This window comes from Prosopis cineraria, unplaced genomic scaffold (genome assembly GCF_029017545.1).
Source record: "Prosopis cineraria cultivar Desert tree isolate PC_DT_omini unplaced genomic scaffold, ASM2901754v1 PC6, whole genome shotgun sequence".
Lineage (NCBI taxonomy): Eukaryota > Viridiplantae > Streptophyta > Magnoliopsida > Fabales > Fabaceae > Prosopis > Prosopis cineraria.
Genome location: NW_026555337.1, coordinates 41139361 through 41155520, shown reverse-complemented (window position 1 = coordinate 41155520; position 16160 = coordinate 41139361). Strand labels below are relative to the sequence as shown.

General features: G+C 32.9%; 1 protein-coding gene across 14 annotated transcripts; it reads right to left on the bottom strand.

Annotated features, from left to right (window-relative positions):
* Positions 1–2635: 2635 nt before the first annotated feature.
* Positions 2636–15171, bottom strand: LOC129312817 (proteasome subunit alpha type-2-A-like). 14 transcript variants are annotated; one of them, XM_054955564.1, is made up of 13 exons: positions 15048–15171; positions 14835–14919; positions 14606–14662; positions 14441–14517; positions 13654–13718; positions 12909–12955; positions 12055–12130; positions 10888–10955; positions 5164–5233; positions 4389–4474; positions 3705–3767; positions 3036–3186; positions 2636–2916 (listed from the first exon to the last, which is right to left on the bottom strand). In XM_054955564.1, exons 3-13 carry the CDS (start codon positions 14644–14646, stop codon positions 2899–2901), a joined length of 762 nt encoding a protein of 253 aa, XP_054811539.1. In that variant the 5' UTR covers positions 14647–14662; positions 14835–14919; positions 15048–15171; the 3' UTR covers positions 2636–2898. The 14 variants fall into 14 exon arrangements, with proteins under 14 accessions (XP_054811539.1, XP_054811540.1, XP_054811538.1 ...); XM_054955565.1 differs by having other exon boundaries at positions 14606–14665; positions 14844–14919; XM_054955563.1 differs by having other exon boundaries at positions 14844–14919.
* Between the last annotated feature and the right edge of the window lie 989 nt (positions 15172–16160).

Here is a 16160-nt window from a genome sequence, read left to right as displayed (position 1 = left end):
GTGAACAGTAAACTTTGCCATTTTGATCTTGGAAAAAATATGTGTAACCAATTATATTTACATATTTTTGGATTTATTTAAAGAACAATAATTATTCTACCCCGTGATGTATCTGTTAGTTTATAAATTGTTTTATCATAGAAAATATAAATTTTGATCATCACCGATGCTTCTAGAAAATAAAGTCATAATTTTTTATAATTTTAAGAAACACCAAAAATTAACTTATTTTTTAAATGAAAAATTAAATTTTCAAGTCCTTCAACTGTTATTGTTAATAATATAAATGATAACTCTTTAACTGTTACTTTTTATTTTTGCATTGATGTTCATAAAATTTAATTAAGAAGCTACGATGCCTAGTATAAAAGAAATTGAATTTGGACCTAAATTTAAATTTGTTACAATATATAATATGATAATATATTTTCAGGATCAATCAATCGATAAATTATAACATACATGATTAGGCTAGATTGTGTAGTTTGACACGCAAATAATTTGTATAACCATACATTCTAACTTAAAATATGTGGAACTGATAAATAAATAAATAAATAGATGATGACTACTAACAATAATAAGAAGGCTGCGATCCCTATATAATAATACCTTAGCCACTTAATTATTGACCCAAAGTCTCCTCACAAGTCAGGATTTATTTATATATCATTATTTTGTTTTAATATTTATTATATGATTTTTCTGCCAACTATCATTGGTTTGAATGTAATTTATCAAATACGAATTTAGTCCATCTTTATTATTAAGTCTAGATCAAGTTCCCTACTACTGAACGTACCATTTTGTTTGTGGTATCATATATATAATTCGCAACTCAGAAGTCAATATTCATAATTAATCAAATTTTTCGATTAATGAGGAATATATGTTAAAATAAGATCAATTTGGTCCTTTTCTATTATTCGATTGCCATCGGCTTATCCTCCTAAATAAAAAGTATATATAAAGAGTTTCTCTATAAAAATAATGGGCCATTGATGTAACTTAATTAGCCAGTCTATATATGAATATCTTCTATGTATCTTATACTATACAACATTCTTTCTCCAAAGCTAAAGACGTTCAAGAGCTTTTTACTCTAACCATTCTTTATTTTATAAGATATATATGCCATCAATTATGATTCGAACCCTACCAAATCACAAAAATTAATTAGGGACACTTTAGTAAACTTAGAAGTAAATAAAAAAGGGAAAATGACAAAAATACCCTAAATCATGCAAATGACAATGAGGTCCTATGAAATATGATAATTCTTTCTCAAGTTCTTTGTAACTTTTTTGACATTAATGTCATTTGTGATATGACTATAATGCCATTAATTGAAAATTAAAAAAAATAGAATCATTCAGTAATTATTTTGGTTTAAGTAATGATTATTTTTATTCCAACAATGATTAAAACAGGATAACAAATGACAAATTTTACTTTGCAAATTTTTTAATCATGAAGTTCAACTGTTGTGAATATCAATGATTATTTTGGTATAAGTAATGATTACTTTTTTCTGGTAATAATTAAAACGGGATAAATAATTACAGTTTTCCCTTTGCAAGATTTTTAATCACTGAAATTCAAATGTTGTCAATATCAATGACTATTTTAATTTGAATAATGACTATTTTTTCTCTGATAATGACTAACACATGATAATAGATAACAAGTTTTAATACACTCTCTTTTCGTTTTATTTTAAATTAAAAACATTATAGTCACTTCACAAAAGAAATTAATATCAGAAAACTCTCAAAAACTTAAGTGAAATTATTAAATTTTGTGAAATTCATTGTCATTTGTATATTTTAAGTTTTCTTGCCATTTTCCAAATAAAAAAAATAGGTTGACACATTAATTATTTGTTCCACATGTGCGTATGTATGTGTAAATATGTACATGAAAGTATGAATACATACATGCGTTATGTGTTTGTGTATGCAAATACGCATATGCATGTGTTTAGGGTTAGTTCTTTAGGTCCAAATAGATTCAATTCGAACAGGCCCAAACTTTTTGCATAGCTTGAATTGCTAAACTTGACCCAAAGTATTTTGGATTTTGAGCTGGGCTGAACATTTGAATTATTAATTTTTTATTTTAAAATTAATTTTAATTTGATTTTTTACAAAAAAATTATTTTTATTTAATATATTTGTTGGAATACTTAAACTATGTAGAACACTCAAACTTTTTTAAAAAAAAATATGTAAGTCTTAAAATTTAAAAATCCATGCCAAGATACAAACTAAATATTATTTTGAAATATTTTATAAATTAAAAATAATAAAAATTTGATAATATAAATATTTTTAATTTTTTTATAAAAGTATCTATAACAATGTACTTAAATATATGGTATCTTAATATAAAATAACCTAAAACTTCAAAAACTCATTAATGTCTAGTATATTTTTTAAAATGTTCTTTTTTTCTGTATTCATGAATTCAAACCAAGGCCCAGCTCAACCTGAATTTTTAACTTTCCTTTTTAATAAGTAACTAGTTTGAGTTTCATAAAGAATACGTTTGTTTCAACTTCCAATTAGGAAAAACAATAAAAACAAATGCCTGGAAGTTTTACTCGGATGAATCAAACAAAACGTGATTTGAAAGATGTATAATTTTTAGAATTTGAAATTAGACATAAAATACAAAATAAGCAATGATGATATCAAATAAGATGAAAAAAGTTACAAATTTTTTTATGACATTATAGTTTTAAACAAGCCATATTTGCATGATCATTGCAAGTACGCTGTGAAAGGCGAACTGGTTAACTACAGTCAACTGTGAAACAAACATGATGTTGGTGAGTAACAAAGCTTCCTTCCTCCATTAATTGTACATTACTCAACCTCACCCAAATAATCATCAATTTCAGCAGGTGTCAATACCCTGAAACATTATTACCATTTGCTTGTTAGCCTCAACATTTAAAGCCCAAATTAAATCCTCTTTTGAGACCATTTTAAGGCCACATTCTCACGTATCACCTTGATGCTTTTAAAATTTACTTTGGTAAAATTCTTAAAACTGGATGATATTATGAAAGCACAGACACTTATTATATCTTGTCTTTTGGATGGAGAGCAGAAGCACCTGAATTTTTTGTCTGCGCCAATTATGCCAATTTCAATGTTTTTGCCTGAGATTTGTCCTTCGAACCTGCATGGCACAAGCAATAAAATAAATAAATTGTGTGGTACCACAAGTTACAGGTTTTCTACAATGACAGAAGAAAATTTATATGATACCTTCTGGAAGAGATTAAGAAATAGTGTAAAACAACCATAGCCAGTTCAGCATGCTCGTCTATGTCACTCTCTCCCAATACAAAGGCTAACCGAACACACAGAGCCCCCACCCAAAAAAAAAAAAAAAAAAACAAAGCAAAACAAAACAAAACAAAACAAAAAAGAAAAAGAAACCTATACTTGCTACATAACTATAGAGGATTTAATTCTGTTGAGATCCAGCATAACTGACAACAAATTTAAAAACAGAATAAGGAGGAATGTCAACAAGGAACATTTAACAGTCAAAACTCCCCTGAAAAGGAAACTAATAACTGTTTTTGAAAAATTTTAATGGGCTTTGGACTTATCTAAGGACAGCAGTAATAGGAGATTATTTTTCATAGGGGTTTTTGCTTGATACGTTCTCTTATAATTGCATAATCCTACCCTTCCTTCAGTGTTAATATTGCTGTGTGAACTGCATCATCAAGCTCCATATCGTCAGTGTACCTGTAGAATAAGAAACAATCAACTCTTGCAATTTCAACAAAGCAAAAAACGTATAAAATGATATGTTTTACAATTGCCACTCATTATTGTGTTCCTTTTATTTGGTCAAGAATAAACCTGAAATTTTATAACAATACATTGATTCACTTGTGAGAAAGCATAGTGGCACCTGATACCCTAAGAAGCACCGCTAGATATATGATTGTACGGGGCAAAAAAATGGTCAGTGATATAGATGGCACTAGGGCAGAGTATGATACATGTAAACATATAGGGTATGTCTCCTTTAGAATTGGTGCTTCATAGCTAATACGGGCTGGAGAAAGACTTCCAACAAAATGTGCGGAAGTGGTGCTTCATAGCTAACACTGGCTGGAGCAAGACTTTCAACAAAACGTGCAACAACAACAATAAGAAAAAGCAGCTATATCTCACTAAGTGGAGTCAGCTACATGAATTACATAACATCATTGTGTTTTATCATCAACCAAGCATTTAAGAATATTGTTAATTAAGAGGTATTATTCAACAACTTTCATAAATGTTCTATTTCATCTTTTAACAAAATGTGCAATTCACAATTTTCCTACAGCATTGATATCAATGATCAGAGCAGCATACCTCTTCTCAAGAAACGTCTTAGCATTAGAAACGTTTTTCCCCATAGCTGAAGCTTTCCAAGAAAAGTATGAACCTGACGGATCCACCTGCAGCAAAAACATTTACACCAAACAACAACCTTCATTCCTCTTTATCTCGTGTTTCTTTTCTTTTGGTAAATACAAACCAGTTATTTCAAACAATTCCGAGTGCACGATGAAAGATCTCAGCCCAGCTCATCAAACATATAAACGTGCACATGCCAAAGAAAAAGAGAACATTTCTCAACCAAATCCCCAGAAAAATTAACATCTCTAACATAATATAAAATCTATGAAAAGCTACACTATTAACAATTCATGAATAGCAAAATTCACCATAAACTCTACTCAAGCATAGGCCCCACAGTCTAATTATGTTTAAAATGCACAAATAATTGTAGAATTAACTTCATTCTGAACCAGAAATATAATATGCATAAGAAACTAATGCAGTGTACAATGAAATTATCAGTTACATATTGGCCACTTGTATATAAATATATAATTTATAAAAAGCTGACTATTCATAAGCCATAAATCCTCAAACTCTGAGCAATGAATATGACCCACATCTAGTTATCTTCCTAAAGCTTAAGGAGCATCATTCTAGAGTCTTCATGAGAACGGCCCAGATGTGTTGAAAATGCTTTCTGCTTTTAATTTACCAGTCAGGAGCGAGAACATGCATTAAAATCAAGATGGCCACAATAGAAATAAAGTTACGTGACCATATAGGATAATACATATTGACATACCTGAAATAATTGCGGTCCTTTGTCATCAAACCCAGCTACCAGCAGGGATACTCCAAAAGGCCTAACACCACTATCAAGACAAAACATGCAAATTACAATTTAAATTATAACACTAGCAGCGGGGAAATCATGAAAAAATGGAGTAATTCTTCATGCACAAAAATTAGAAGGGAGAATGACAATTAAGGACCTTTTAAGAACATTAATCCCAATTACGGACCATGAAATTTTGAAATCCCAGTTAAGGACCATGGTCCTTAATTGTGACAAAAAAATGTAATTTGTGAAGTGGGATTCACTAACGTGACTTAGGGATTCACTAACCCAACTTGAAATACTAACATATATTGTGAAAACATGAAACCCCACTTGGAAATGAATTATTTAACAAAAAGCTCCACTTGGAGATTCACTAACCTGACTTGAAAAAATGTTTAACGTATATTGTGAAAATATGAAACTCCACTTGAGAATCGAATGTTTAACAAAAGCACCACTTGAGAATTCACTAGTTAGACTTGAAAAAATTTCTAACGTATATTGTGAAAAAATGAAACCCTACTTAAGAATTAATTGTTTAATAAAAAGTGACTTGTCCAAATTGGTGTTTTTTATTAAACAATTGATTCCCAAGTGAAGTTTCATATTTTCACAATATACGTTAGAAATTTTTTCAAGTCGAATTAATGAATTCTCAAGTGGTGCTTTTTGTTAAACAATTGATTTCCAAGTGGGGTTTCATGTTTTCATAATATACGTTACAAATTTTTTCAAGTTGGGTTAGTAAACTCTCAAGTGGTAATAGTAAATTCCATCTCACAAACTACATTTTTTTTATCACAATTATGGTCCTTAATTGGGATTTCAAAATTTCATGATACGTAATTGAGATTAATGTTCTTAGAAGGTCCTTAATTGTCAATCTCCCAAATTAGAAACATGATTTGTCTTAATTCTACACTTTAAGGGGTTAAGGATTACATTTGCCCTCAAACTTTTTCCTCAAAGTTTGTGGGTACCCTAAAATTAACTTGGAATCATTTCTATTCCTGACGTTCAAAATTTGAAGGGATCATTTCTATCCCTAATGTTCAAAATTTGAAGCCTTGTTATCCTGACATTAACGCAGCATCCATCACCATTAATGGTCCCACATTTTGCTAAAAGGTGGCATGACTCTCTCTCACACACATACACTTCAGAGGCTTCATACGTCAAACTCCATGTGGCTTGACTCGCTTTCACTCTTCCTCTTTCCTATAACATCCCCAAAATTTAATTCAAGGTTAAATTAATTAATTGAGAATTTTAATGAATTAAATTAAGATACTTAGAAGTTAATTATAGAGTTTGGATAGCCATTTCTTATTGGAACTTATAGGAGGCTTAGAGGGCTATTGGACCATTTTAGGCTCAAATTCACTTAAGCCTATTTTGGGCCATGTGCTGTGGCAGATGGTTCAATGTGCCATGGCAGACACGATAATATTTTAAATCCCGATTCTGCAGTTCGAATAAGCAAAAAAGAGTAAGATTTGAGAAAGGAAATGCAAAAAGAAGATAGCGCTCTACTAGGATTTCATTGTGAGGGTTTTGGAGCCTTTAAATCATTGGATAAGTCCTATCTACTCTCCTCCGTTTACGTGTTTTTTGCACTTTTGTAGCTAGTAAGGGCTATGTCCAAATTTATGGCTCTAATGACTCTACTAAAGTCTAATGAGGACCTTCTACATTTCTAACCTTGAGTTTACATTAATATTAGTAGTTTGGAGCTTTAATAAGGGGCTTAGAATTAACCCTAATGTTAAATAATCAAGTTTAAGTTAATAGGACTAACTACCAATGTTTATTAGCCTTAATGTTAAATAAACTAATGGAAGTGAATTTCAAGGCTAGTTATGCTTAATCATGCTTTATTAAGGGATTAAGCCTTAATCATGATTAAGGATTAATTAATGACAGTTACTCATTAATGATGTTTTTGGATTATTGTTGTAGATTGATTGTACTCGAAGCTTATGTTTGAGAAAGCTCCCTCAGGAAATCCAAATTTGACTCTTGGGGTAGTAGTCCAAGATCAGAGGTAACTAGGGATTTAATTTTAATATATCATTGTGTTTGCAAAATTGTGATAATGATATCATTATTGATGGCTTGGAATGACTAATGAGAGCATACTAATGAAAATGTTGCTTTTAAGTTGACAATAGTATTGTGAAGCATGTCTTAATGTGATAAGTTTTGCTCAATGATTAGATATGCATAATTATCGCATGATGTGAATTGTGAATTGTTAAGCCTAGATTGACGGCGTCACACTTTCATGATTATGAAATTGTGAGATAACTCAGATGGATTGTGACAAGCATACAAGTTCTTGAAGTTATGAAAATGTTAAATCACTAAGATATGCATATGTGAATTGTTTTACATTTATTCAATAAACTTGCATAATCGTGATAGGTGGGTGTTCTCCCTGATTTAGTAGAAGCCTATATTGGTAAAAAGCCACATAATGTGGCTTTCACTGAGTTTGCGCACAATGGTTGGCAAATTATATTACATAAGTGCTTAATATTGCCAGTAGTTCTTTAGGTATGGCACGGGTCTGACACAATGCTCAATATCACCGCTTTCTAGAGGGAACATTAGTGAGTCAAGCATTTATAACACCTCAAAATTCAAATAGGGGGAATTTATGGTCTGAGAGTGAGTGTGGGAACCTTTGGCCGAGTAACCTCTCACAATTGGAGAGCAGAGCTAGTCCAACCTTATGGGCTAGACCTATGAGATAATAGTCCACACATTCGGCTATATGATATAAGGAGTAATATAAGACAATTGCATTAGATCATGCAAATAATAATTTGACAATGCATTGTGATCAATGTTTGTCTTGCCTTATGTGATATTAATTGCTTACTGTTGTGAATGCCACACTATAATATATTTTAATTAAATTACTTGATTACTAAAATTGTTTAATCTCACCCCGTTACTTATATTTTTTCCAAGAAACAATAAGGAAAACAAAAAAGGGAGAGCCTGCAAGGCCAAGCAAAGTTGTAAAGTCTCTAATACCTTGATGTGTAATTGGACTTATGTTTGCCAACATAGGATGATTGTGTATGTTCGGATTACTGTCATTTGCATGTGAGCCCTTATTGTTGATTACAGCATTTTTGTAGAGAAGGCCAACCATGTAAATGTGTACATGTTAAGGAGCGATGTTTAAATCTAAAATAGTTTGAAGTATGCATTATTATATATGATTGGAACATATTTGAGTTTTATGTGATTTGCGAATGGCTTGTAAAGGGGAGACACTTAATGGGGTGCCTTTGGAACAAAGGCTTGTGTGGCACTAAGTGTCCCAGGATCCTTCTTTATTACTGGTTTGAGGTGTGACTGAAGCCATTAGATAATTTGGTAAATTAGTTGTATATGGGTGCTTGGATTACCTTAATAGGAGGTCTAAGCAGCTAATTAGGTGCACTAAAAGTTAGGAAAATTAATACCGCATAAATCATTTCTAATACGAGGCTTCCACTATGGCAAAAGTATGTTTAGCTGCGGTAGAAGAAGTGTTTTTGGGTTAGCCATGGTGGAAAGTGTTGTTGGCCATGACAAAGTGGTCTCTGTACCATGTGTCGCAGCAAACATATACGGAGCTATGGCAAATGAAAAGTTGGCTGTAGCAAACATGCTATGCAAGGCTAGCTGCAGTGAATGGCTCCTTAGCCATGACGAATGAGCACAGTTTCACATTAATGTCTGTTTTGACCTTGTTTGAGCAATTCTAAATGCTAAATGTATTTTACATGTTTCTGCAAACTCTTTTACTATAATTTTTAATGTCTCCATTGCCATCATCTTTGATTTGATTTCCTCTAGTGATGGCAATGAAAACCTCATCCAGTGACGTTGATCTCAACTAGCAATCGTGACAATGGCTTCCTCTTGTGATGGTGACAATATCCCTTCATCACTGATGACTTTCCGAAGTGATGATTTCCCTCACAATTTCCCTCAAATGATGGTGACAACTTCCCTTCATCAACTTCCTCTAAGTGAATCTCTATGTTCAATTTTTGGTTTTCTAATCTAGATTCAAGCAAAGCAAAGAGATTTCATCTTATCCTTTTCTAATTAGATGACTTTCCAGACATGTTTTCCGATTTCATCTTCAAGTTCAATATTATCTGGTTATGCAGCTTTGTTCCACGATTTTATTTTCCGGCAATGTCTAGTTTGATTTTTTGATTCCCAAATTCGTCCCTTTGGCAATGTCTAGTTTGAATTCTTTTGGCAATGTGCAAGGACTGGTATTAATAAATTTCATTGCTCTAGTCTATATTCCACTCATGCAAATTAATGAATCTGATCTTAGAATTTGTGCACGCCTAATTGACGCTCATACTTGCCTATAGAAGTGTTTGGTTCAATTTTTTTTCTAGCAACATGATAGAGACTTGGTAGCATGGGATACTAAGTCCCACATTGAGTAGTATAAGATGCTCAATAGGGTATATAGGTGGGTTGGTTCTCCCACTTTAACAGCTAGCTTTTGGGGTAAAGTTCTCTATCCTATTTAGGTACCCATCAATTGATATCAGAGCCTCGTTATCGACAGTTCCGGAAAGGGCTACCCACAGAGGGTTCTAACCTGAAGGAGACAAAGTTAAGTGCTGTGGAGTGCAGCCATCAGGATGTCGGCTTTCCATGAGGGGCCAATTGATAGAGACTTGATAGTATGGGATATCAAATCCCATATTGAATGGTATGAGATGCACAATGGGGTATATAAGTGGGTTGGTTCTCCCACTTCAACAGCTAACTTTTGAGATAGGGTTCTCCATCTTATTTAGATACCCATCACAACGTTTGGACTTTGAGGGAACCATAGTATAGTTATAAGTAGATACAAGTTCATCTATGTATTTTTAAATAAATGGATTTGAGGGATCTAAGGGAGGATGTGAGTAGAGAGTGGAGAAAAGAAATGAGTCCTACACAACTATAGACAAGGTCTCATAGCTGACCCTCGGCTTCCTAAGCTAAGGACCTGACGGTTTCTTTGGGATTAGCCACATTGAGCTCAATGAGAAGCTTAGAAACATTGCCGGTGCCGAACACCTAGTGGACGTTAGAGAACTTGCAAGGGTTGTCCAGCAAGAAGTTAGTTACGAAGATGCATTCTTAAGTGCATTTTCACCTCTAAAGCTCATCGATAAAGGAGCATAATGTTGGTGGAGGAGAGAGAGGGAATAGGGGATGTGGGGGAGGAAAGAGAGGATGGAGAAGCAAGACCCACTAAGTAAGATTTTATAACAAAAAAATATTAAAAAATACAAATAGTAGACCCACATAATGAACCGTTAAGCACATTAATAGTAGGGTGACGATGCATCAGATTTTGAACGTTCAGGTACAAAAATAACCCCAAGTTAAGTTTAGAGTACCCACAAACTCTAAGGGAAAAGTTCAAGTACAAAAGTGACCATAAATCTTATATTAAATAGGTCAAAAGCTTATATAGTGTCCATCTTTTTCCCTCTCTCTAATGGAGGAATATAGAGTTTATCTGCTCTATAGATCAACCAAGTTGGAGCCAAATCATAGTTAATGTTTCAAACTTAAAGTGAATAAAGTCAACCCATCCACATGGCCAGAATGCAAATTGAAATATAGTTTACAAAAAATGAAAAGAAAAAAATCAGTTACCCAGACTGAGTAAATTCCTGCATAACAGCAGCAATTTCCCTCACAAGCTGAGTTACAGGGATTGGTTCCTGCAAATTCCATCAATATATCAGGTATAAAACTACATTTTAGAAGAGCACCATTGGAGAATACACTAAGGTAGTGTTTGGATTGGTGGATTTGGATTTAAATTTAAAATTTAAAATCTTGCATTTCAAATCTCATATTTAAAATTCATACATTCAAAATCCTTTATTTGGTTAATTTAAAAAATTTCAAATGATGAAGAAAAAGGAGTTGAGATTTGAAACAAAAAAAAAAATTGGAAGTGATGAATTTCTCCATATTTTTTAATCAATGAGAGACAAAAACCAAAGATAAGAAAAGATATGAGAGAGGCATTAATAGTGAAAGCACAACAAATAAAATGTTTGAAATGACCGAAATTTTAAATGATTAAAGCGTAAAGAAGATTTGAAATTACAAAAAAAAATAAATAAATAAATATATATATATATATATATAGAAGAAAAGGGATCAAATCCAAATCTATAAATTTTTTGTACCCAAATGAGAGATTTGATCTAAATCCAAATCCTCATTAATCCAAACACACCATAAAAGCAAACAGAAGATACACAAACAAGGAAATACACAAATGGTACAGAAGATCATAAATACTTAATTATAATTTTTTCCCATTATATATAAAACTATAAAACAGAGTGATTGCACTTTCAAGAGAACTTTTTCCTTACACATGTTATAGGATAGTGTTTTGGGTTTTACTTCCTGTTACATACATAAACAAATATTTGCTTCATGGAGTCTCACTGTCTGATAGTACAGATATTGAACACAGCTTTGATGCATGTTTTAGCCTTCTAGGCTCTTTTTTTTAATCATCATACTTTAGATCTCTTTTTTTAAAAAAAAAAAAAAAAGAGTCCTGCAGGATAAATTATGCTTCTTGCTCAATCCACATTGTACTTTTCCTGTTCTTACAGAAACAATTTCTTCTTTTGTTTCACCACAGTTGAAAAACATTATAAAAACAAAATTCTGCAGAATCAATTATTCTAGATGAAAAAAGATGAAGAAATGACAGAATCTAACTGACCAAGTCATGTACGTGCAGGCAAGAGAAGAAAATGAAATTTTACACTAGAAAATGATTATTCAAAGTACTTTATATAACCGATGATACTGCTCTGCTTGCTTCCTACTTTTTCGAACTAGTATTCGAAAATCAGGACCCATGCCACTAGACAACAAAGTGAAAATTTATGTCAAGGACACAAAATAATCAAAATAACAACTCATTTCAGGAGAACTAACCAACTTAATTTCCAACAAGCTCAAATGCAATGAAAATTAATGAATAGCTTAGGGCTTGCCCATGGAGTAACACAAAAGGAAAACCTCAATGACATGAATTATTATTTTTGAGTTTATCTCATGAATTAGTTTTAGCTTTTATCCCTTAAAGATGACAACTGGTAATAGAAAGAAAGCAACATGGTGCAATAAATGATACTGATCTCGTTTTCAATTCACAACAAAACTGTTGTCTTTTTTAATTCACCGTTTAATTTTTCAACATACAACCTAAAAGTGCAAATACTGTCGAATAGAACATGTATTTTCTACCATAAAAATGTCTTCCATGCAGTAAGGACAAGCAAACCCTCTTCCCACCACTTTATGACTTGGATAGGACAGTCCTTAACCTTACATGCTGGTCATCCATCTAATCTTCAAAAAAATTTTAACTCCTATTCTCCTATATATGTTTGACGTTTCTTAATTTTCTAGCATGGATGCCTCACTTCACTTCAGCGGCAACCTTGGCTCCAACCTCACCTTCTCAATTGCACACGGGTTGATCAACCCTTGTTACGTTTAACTTTTACTCATACTTATTCTTGTTACAATCAAATGCCATGCTATAAAATGTAAGGCCATTGTTGAGGTTTCCAAAATCAATTATATCTAATGAATAAATAAATAAAACTGATAGAAAAATGTAATGTTAAATACACCTGTAAACAACGCCAATATTAGGTGTTAATAGCTGAATTTTCTGGACCTACACCCAAATACAACAAAGGCTGAGAATGCGTCAAATTTCCTATAGATGATGAGACAGGAATCAAATAACTACAACACCTTTAGGCAGGAAAATTACAGAACATGAACAAAAGAAGCTGACAAACACCGCACAAAATTTAGATTTTCTCATAGGCCATAATTCCACATGTCCTTAAACCATCAAAAAAGTAGTATTAATGTCATTCCACTATGCATAAACTTAGGGAGAGAAAAAAATAAAACAACATAGATAACAGATCATACTATCAAACACTTGGTGGTTGTGTAACAATCCCAGAGAATAGGTTCAGTTCAGTCCAAAAGCATTACATCCTTCACCATAGAAAATGGTGATTGCTTTTGGGTCACTGACCCTGTGTATCACAAAAACAAAAAATGGTGATTGCCCAATCTCTAAGCAATTGACAAATTACAGGCAAGGCTTATAATATAGGGCAACACAATACTGTTTGTTCACAGATATGATGGAGAATTTCTCACTTATGAAGCCCTGAACAACTCTATTTTATAGCTAGGTCAACATTGGACAATGCTGAATCATTCAAGGAAGTTGAGCCATAACAAAAATGGAGAAAAAATAGCAGATCCATAGGGCATACAACCTTGGGATCGAAGAGATAATAAATTTATGAAATTTTCACACACAAAGAAAGATCCAACCATATGAAAACTCACTGATGTTTCATCAACTAATATAGAAGGTAGTTTTTTCTCTGTTGCAATGACAACTCCATTAGCAGCTGCAAGAATCAAAAGAGACTTGTAAATAGAAAAGCTTTAAGAGACATTATCCAAATTATTTACAAGATAATAGAATCTATAAGGAGAAAAAATAAGGAACAGAATTAAATACAGAAGCAGATGATGTTTGCGAACAACATACTTTTATCTAGTAATAACAAAACCTTACCTATGAAAATGATACCAAAATATATGGCCCTTTTAGACCAATTCTTAATGTTTTGATGAATGAGAAAAAATATAATTGCTTTTCAATGGCAACATATAAGTTTCTTTTCTTCTCTGATGGCTATTTGATATAAAAAACTTTGCAGTGCTAGAGGAAGAGTAAAATAATATAATATAAGACATTCAGAAAGCTCATCAAACTATTTGATTGAACAAAGAAATGCTATTATTTATCATGCTTTTCCACAAACCAAGACATATCTAACTCTATCCTCATTGACACACTCCTCCCAGTCTACATAGCCGACATGCGACCTATTTCAGTGTTTATCCCTACTATCCATATCACAAACCTTCGGCTAAACAAAAGGTTTTAAGTTAAAGAGTAACAATATCCTGAAATCACACAGCTATTTAACTTTCTTTGCTCCAATAATCAGCAATAGTTTTAGCTGCTACTTAAAAGAATACTTTTTCAAGATAAAAAGAAGCAGTGATGTGCAACCTAAAGACTTGAGACAGCAGTACTATGGAACGTTAAAGACAGTGTCACCTTTAATCCCAAGAGAGGTTTGTCCAGACCCAACAGCGGTAAGAGCGTGCTCAATCTGAACAAGTTTTCCAGAAGGACTGTTGAACGGGTAGCACAAATTAGTTGATATGATAGAAACACATTAGCAACATTGGCTCTTATGCAAAAGTCTACCGGTAGCCATACCTAAAAGTGGTAAGTGAGAACGAGTATTGACTATCCCCCATGATATTGTAGAGGAATCTGCTACAAAAAAAAATACTATAACATTCGTCAAATGCGTAAAACAAGTACCAAATTTACTATCTTGAGAATTGAACTTGGATTGTCAAGAATTACTCGAAGCTACAAAAAAATCGATTGTTTTTTTACTTAAAAAAAGTACGACTTCAACTCAGAACGATGACGACTTAACACATGGTACTTGGATCAATGGACGATTCTCCTAATGCCCATAGACATCTAAGTCTAACATCGGAACATGCGCCAATGAATCGAAGCTGAAGAAAAAGAAGGAAGTCCTTGTCAGCTTAGCCCTTAGTGACTGCTTCTATAGCAGTATATTGCCTCGAAAAAGAAAAAGCTTTCCATTAGCGCAAAGAACCCGTTATTGAGATTCAGCCATTACCTTATTGAAAATAAGAGCAAACTTAAAACTTCAACTTCAACGGCTCCTGCAACTCTTGTTTTAGCTTGGGAAGCATTCGTCGGGTGCAAGAAATCCAGAAATGGGCCGTGGGCCTTTTACTCGTTCAGTGCTAATCACGTAAGGCCCTTAAGACTGGGCTCTTCCATTCTTGAGCATTGTCCAAATTACAACACACTTGTAATATTTGTAAACCCATTCTCCCAAAGACTTAATGTAAGTTCCAACACTCTCATGATACATTACCATCTTCTAGTTTTTTTTCAAAAGAGGAAAAGGAAATATAAAAGCAAGAAACTAAGGTCATGTTTGGTATAATGGAAGAGATTTTGATGGAAGAGAAATTAGAATTGAAATTGAAATCGAAATCGAAATTAAAATAGAATTGATTTACATAAGCGTGTTTGGTAAGTGCATGAAATCCTTATATTATTTATTATTTAATATACATATTCATATGTTAAAAGACTAAAATGTCCCTAACTAAAAAATTCTCCCTTTATACTGTTCAAACCCATGACCGAGCATTACCATTCACCCTCCCCTAAGGCCTACCCACTTCATCTTCCTCATCTATGTCATACACCACTAGATCACACCCAAACCAAGAAGCAAGCTCTTAACAATAGTTGGAGGAGTCGAAGCACTGTACCGAAACCTAAAATCATCTTCTTCTTCGTCATTGACCGCTTGACACACCATGACTTGAGCCAAATGTTATGCAACTGCTTTCATGGCTATGTTCTGCGTTTTCCTGACAATAGAGAGGTCGAACAACAGCAACATCAGATCGCCCGAGTTGAATCTTACTTCTAGCACTTCATGGCCGCTACTTTTCTACAAAAAAATTAGTGGTAGAGTATCTATCTTCCATTGATTCTTGCTTGACAAAGGTAGGGAAGCAAGAACCAAGAATAAAGATCAACAGTAATGCAAAAAAGTTGCAACAAATTGAACAAAAACTTGCTACAAAACAACACACCAAAACCACGCTCATATTACCGTCGGTTAACTATCATATAAGAGGAGCTGTCACTGGTTTAGGGAGAAGCCCTTACCATTGTGGTGAGGGATGAGAACAATGCATTGTGGTTG

Coding starts and splice junctions, on each gene's coding strand:
- LOC129312817 (XM_054955564.1), bottom strand. CDS start 14,646: ATGGGGGATAGTCAATACTCGTTCTCACTTACCACTTTTAG. Junction 14,518..14,605: donor TTCTCACTTACCACTTTTAG/GTATGGCTACCG, acceptor CCCGTTCAACAG/TCCTTCTGGAAAACTTGTTC. Junction 12,956..13,653: donor TATTAGTTGATGAAACATCA/GTGAGTTTTCAT, acceptor ATTTGGGTGTAG/GTCCAGAAAATTCAGCTATT.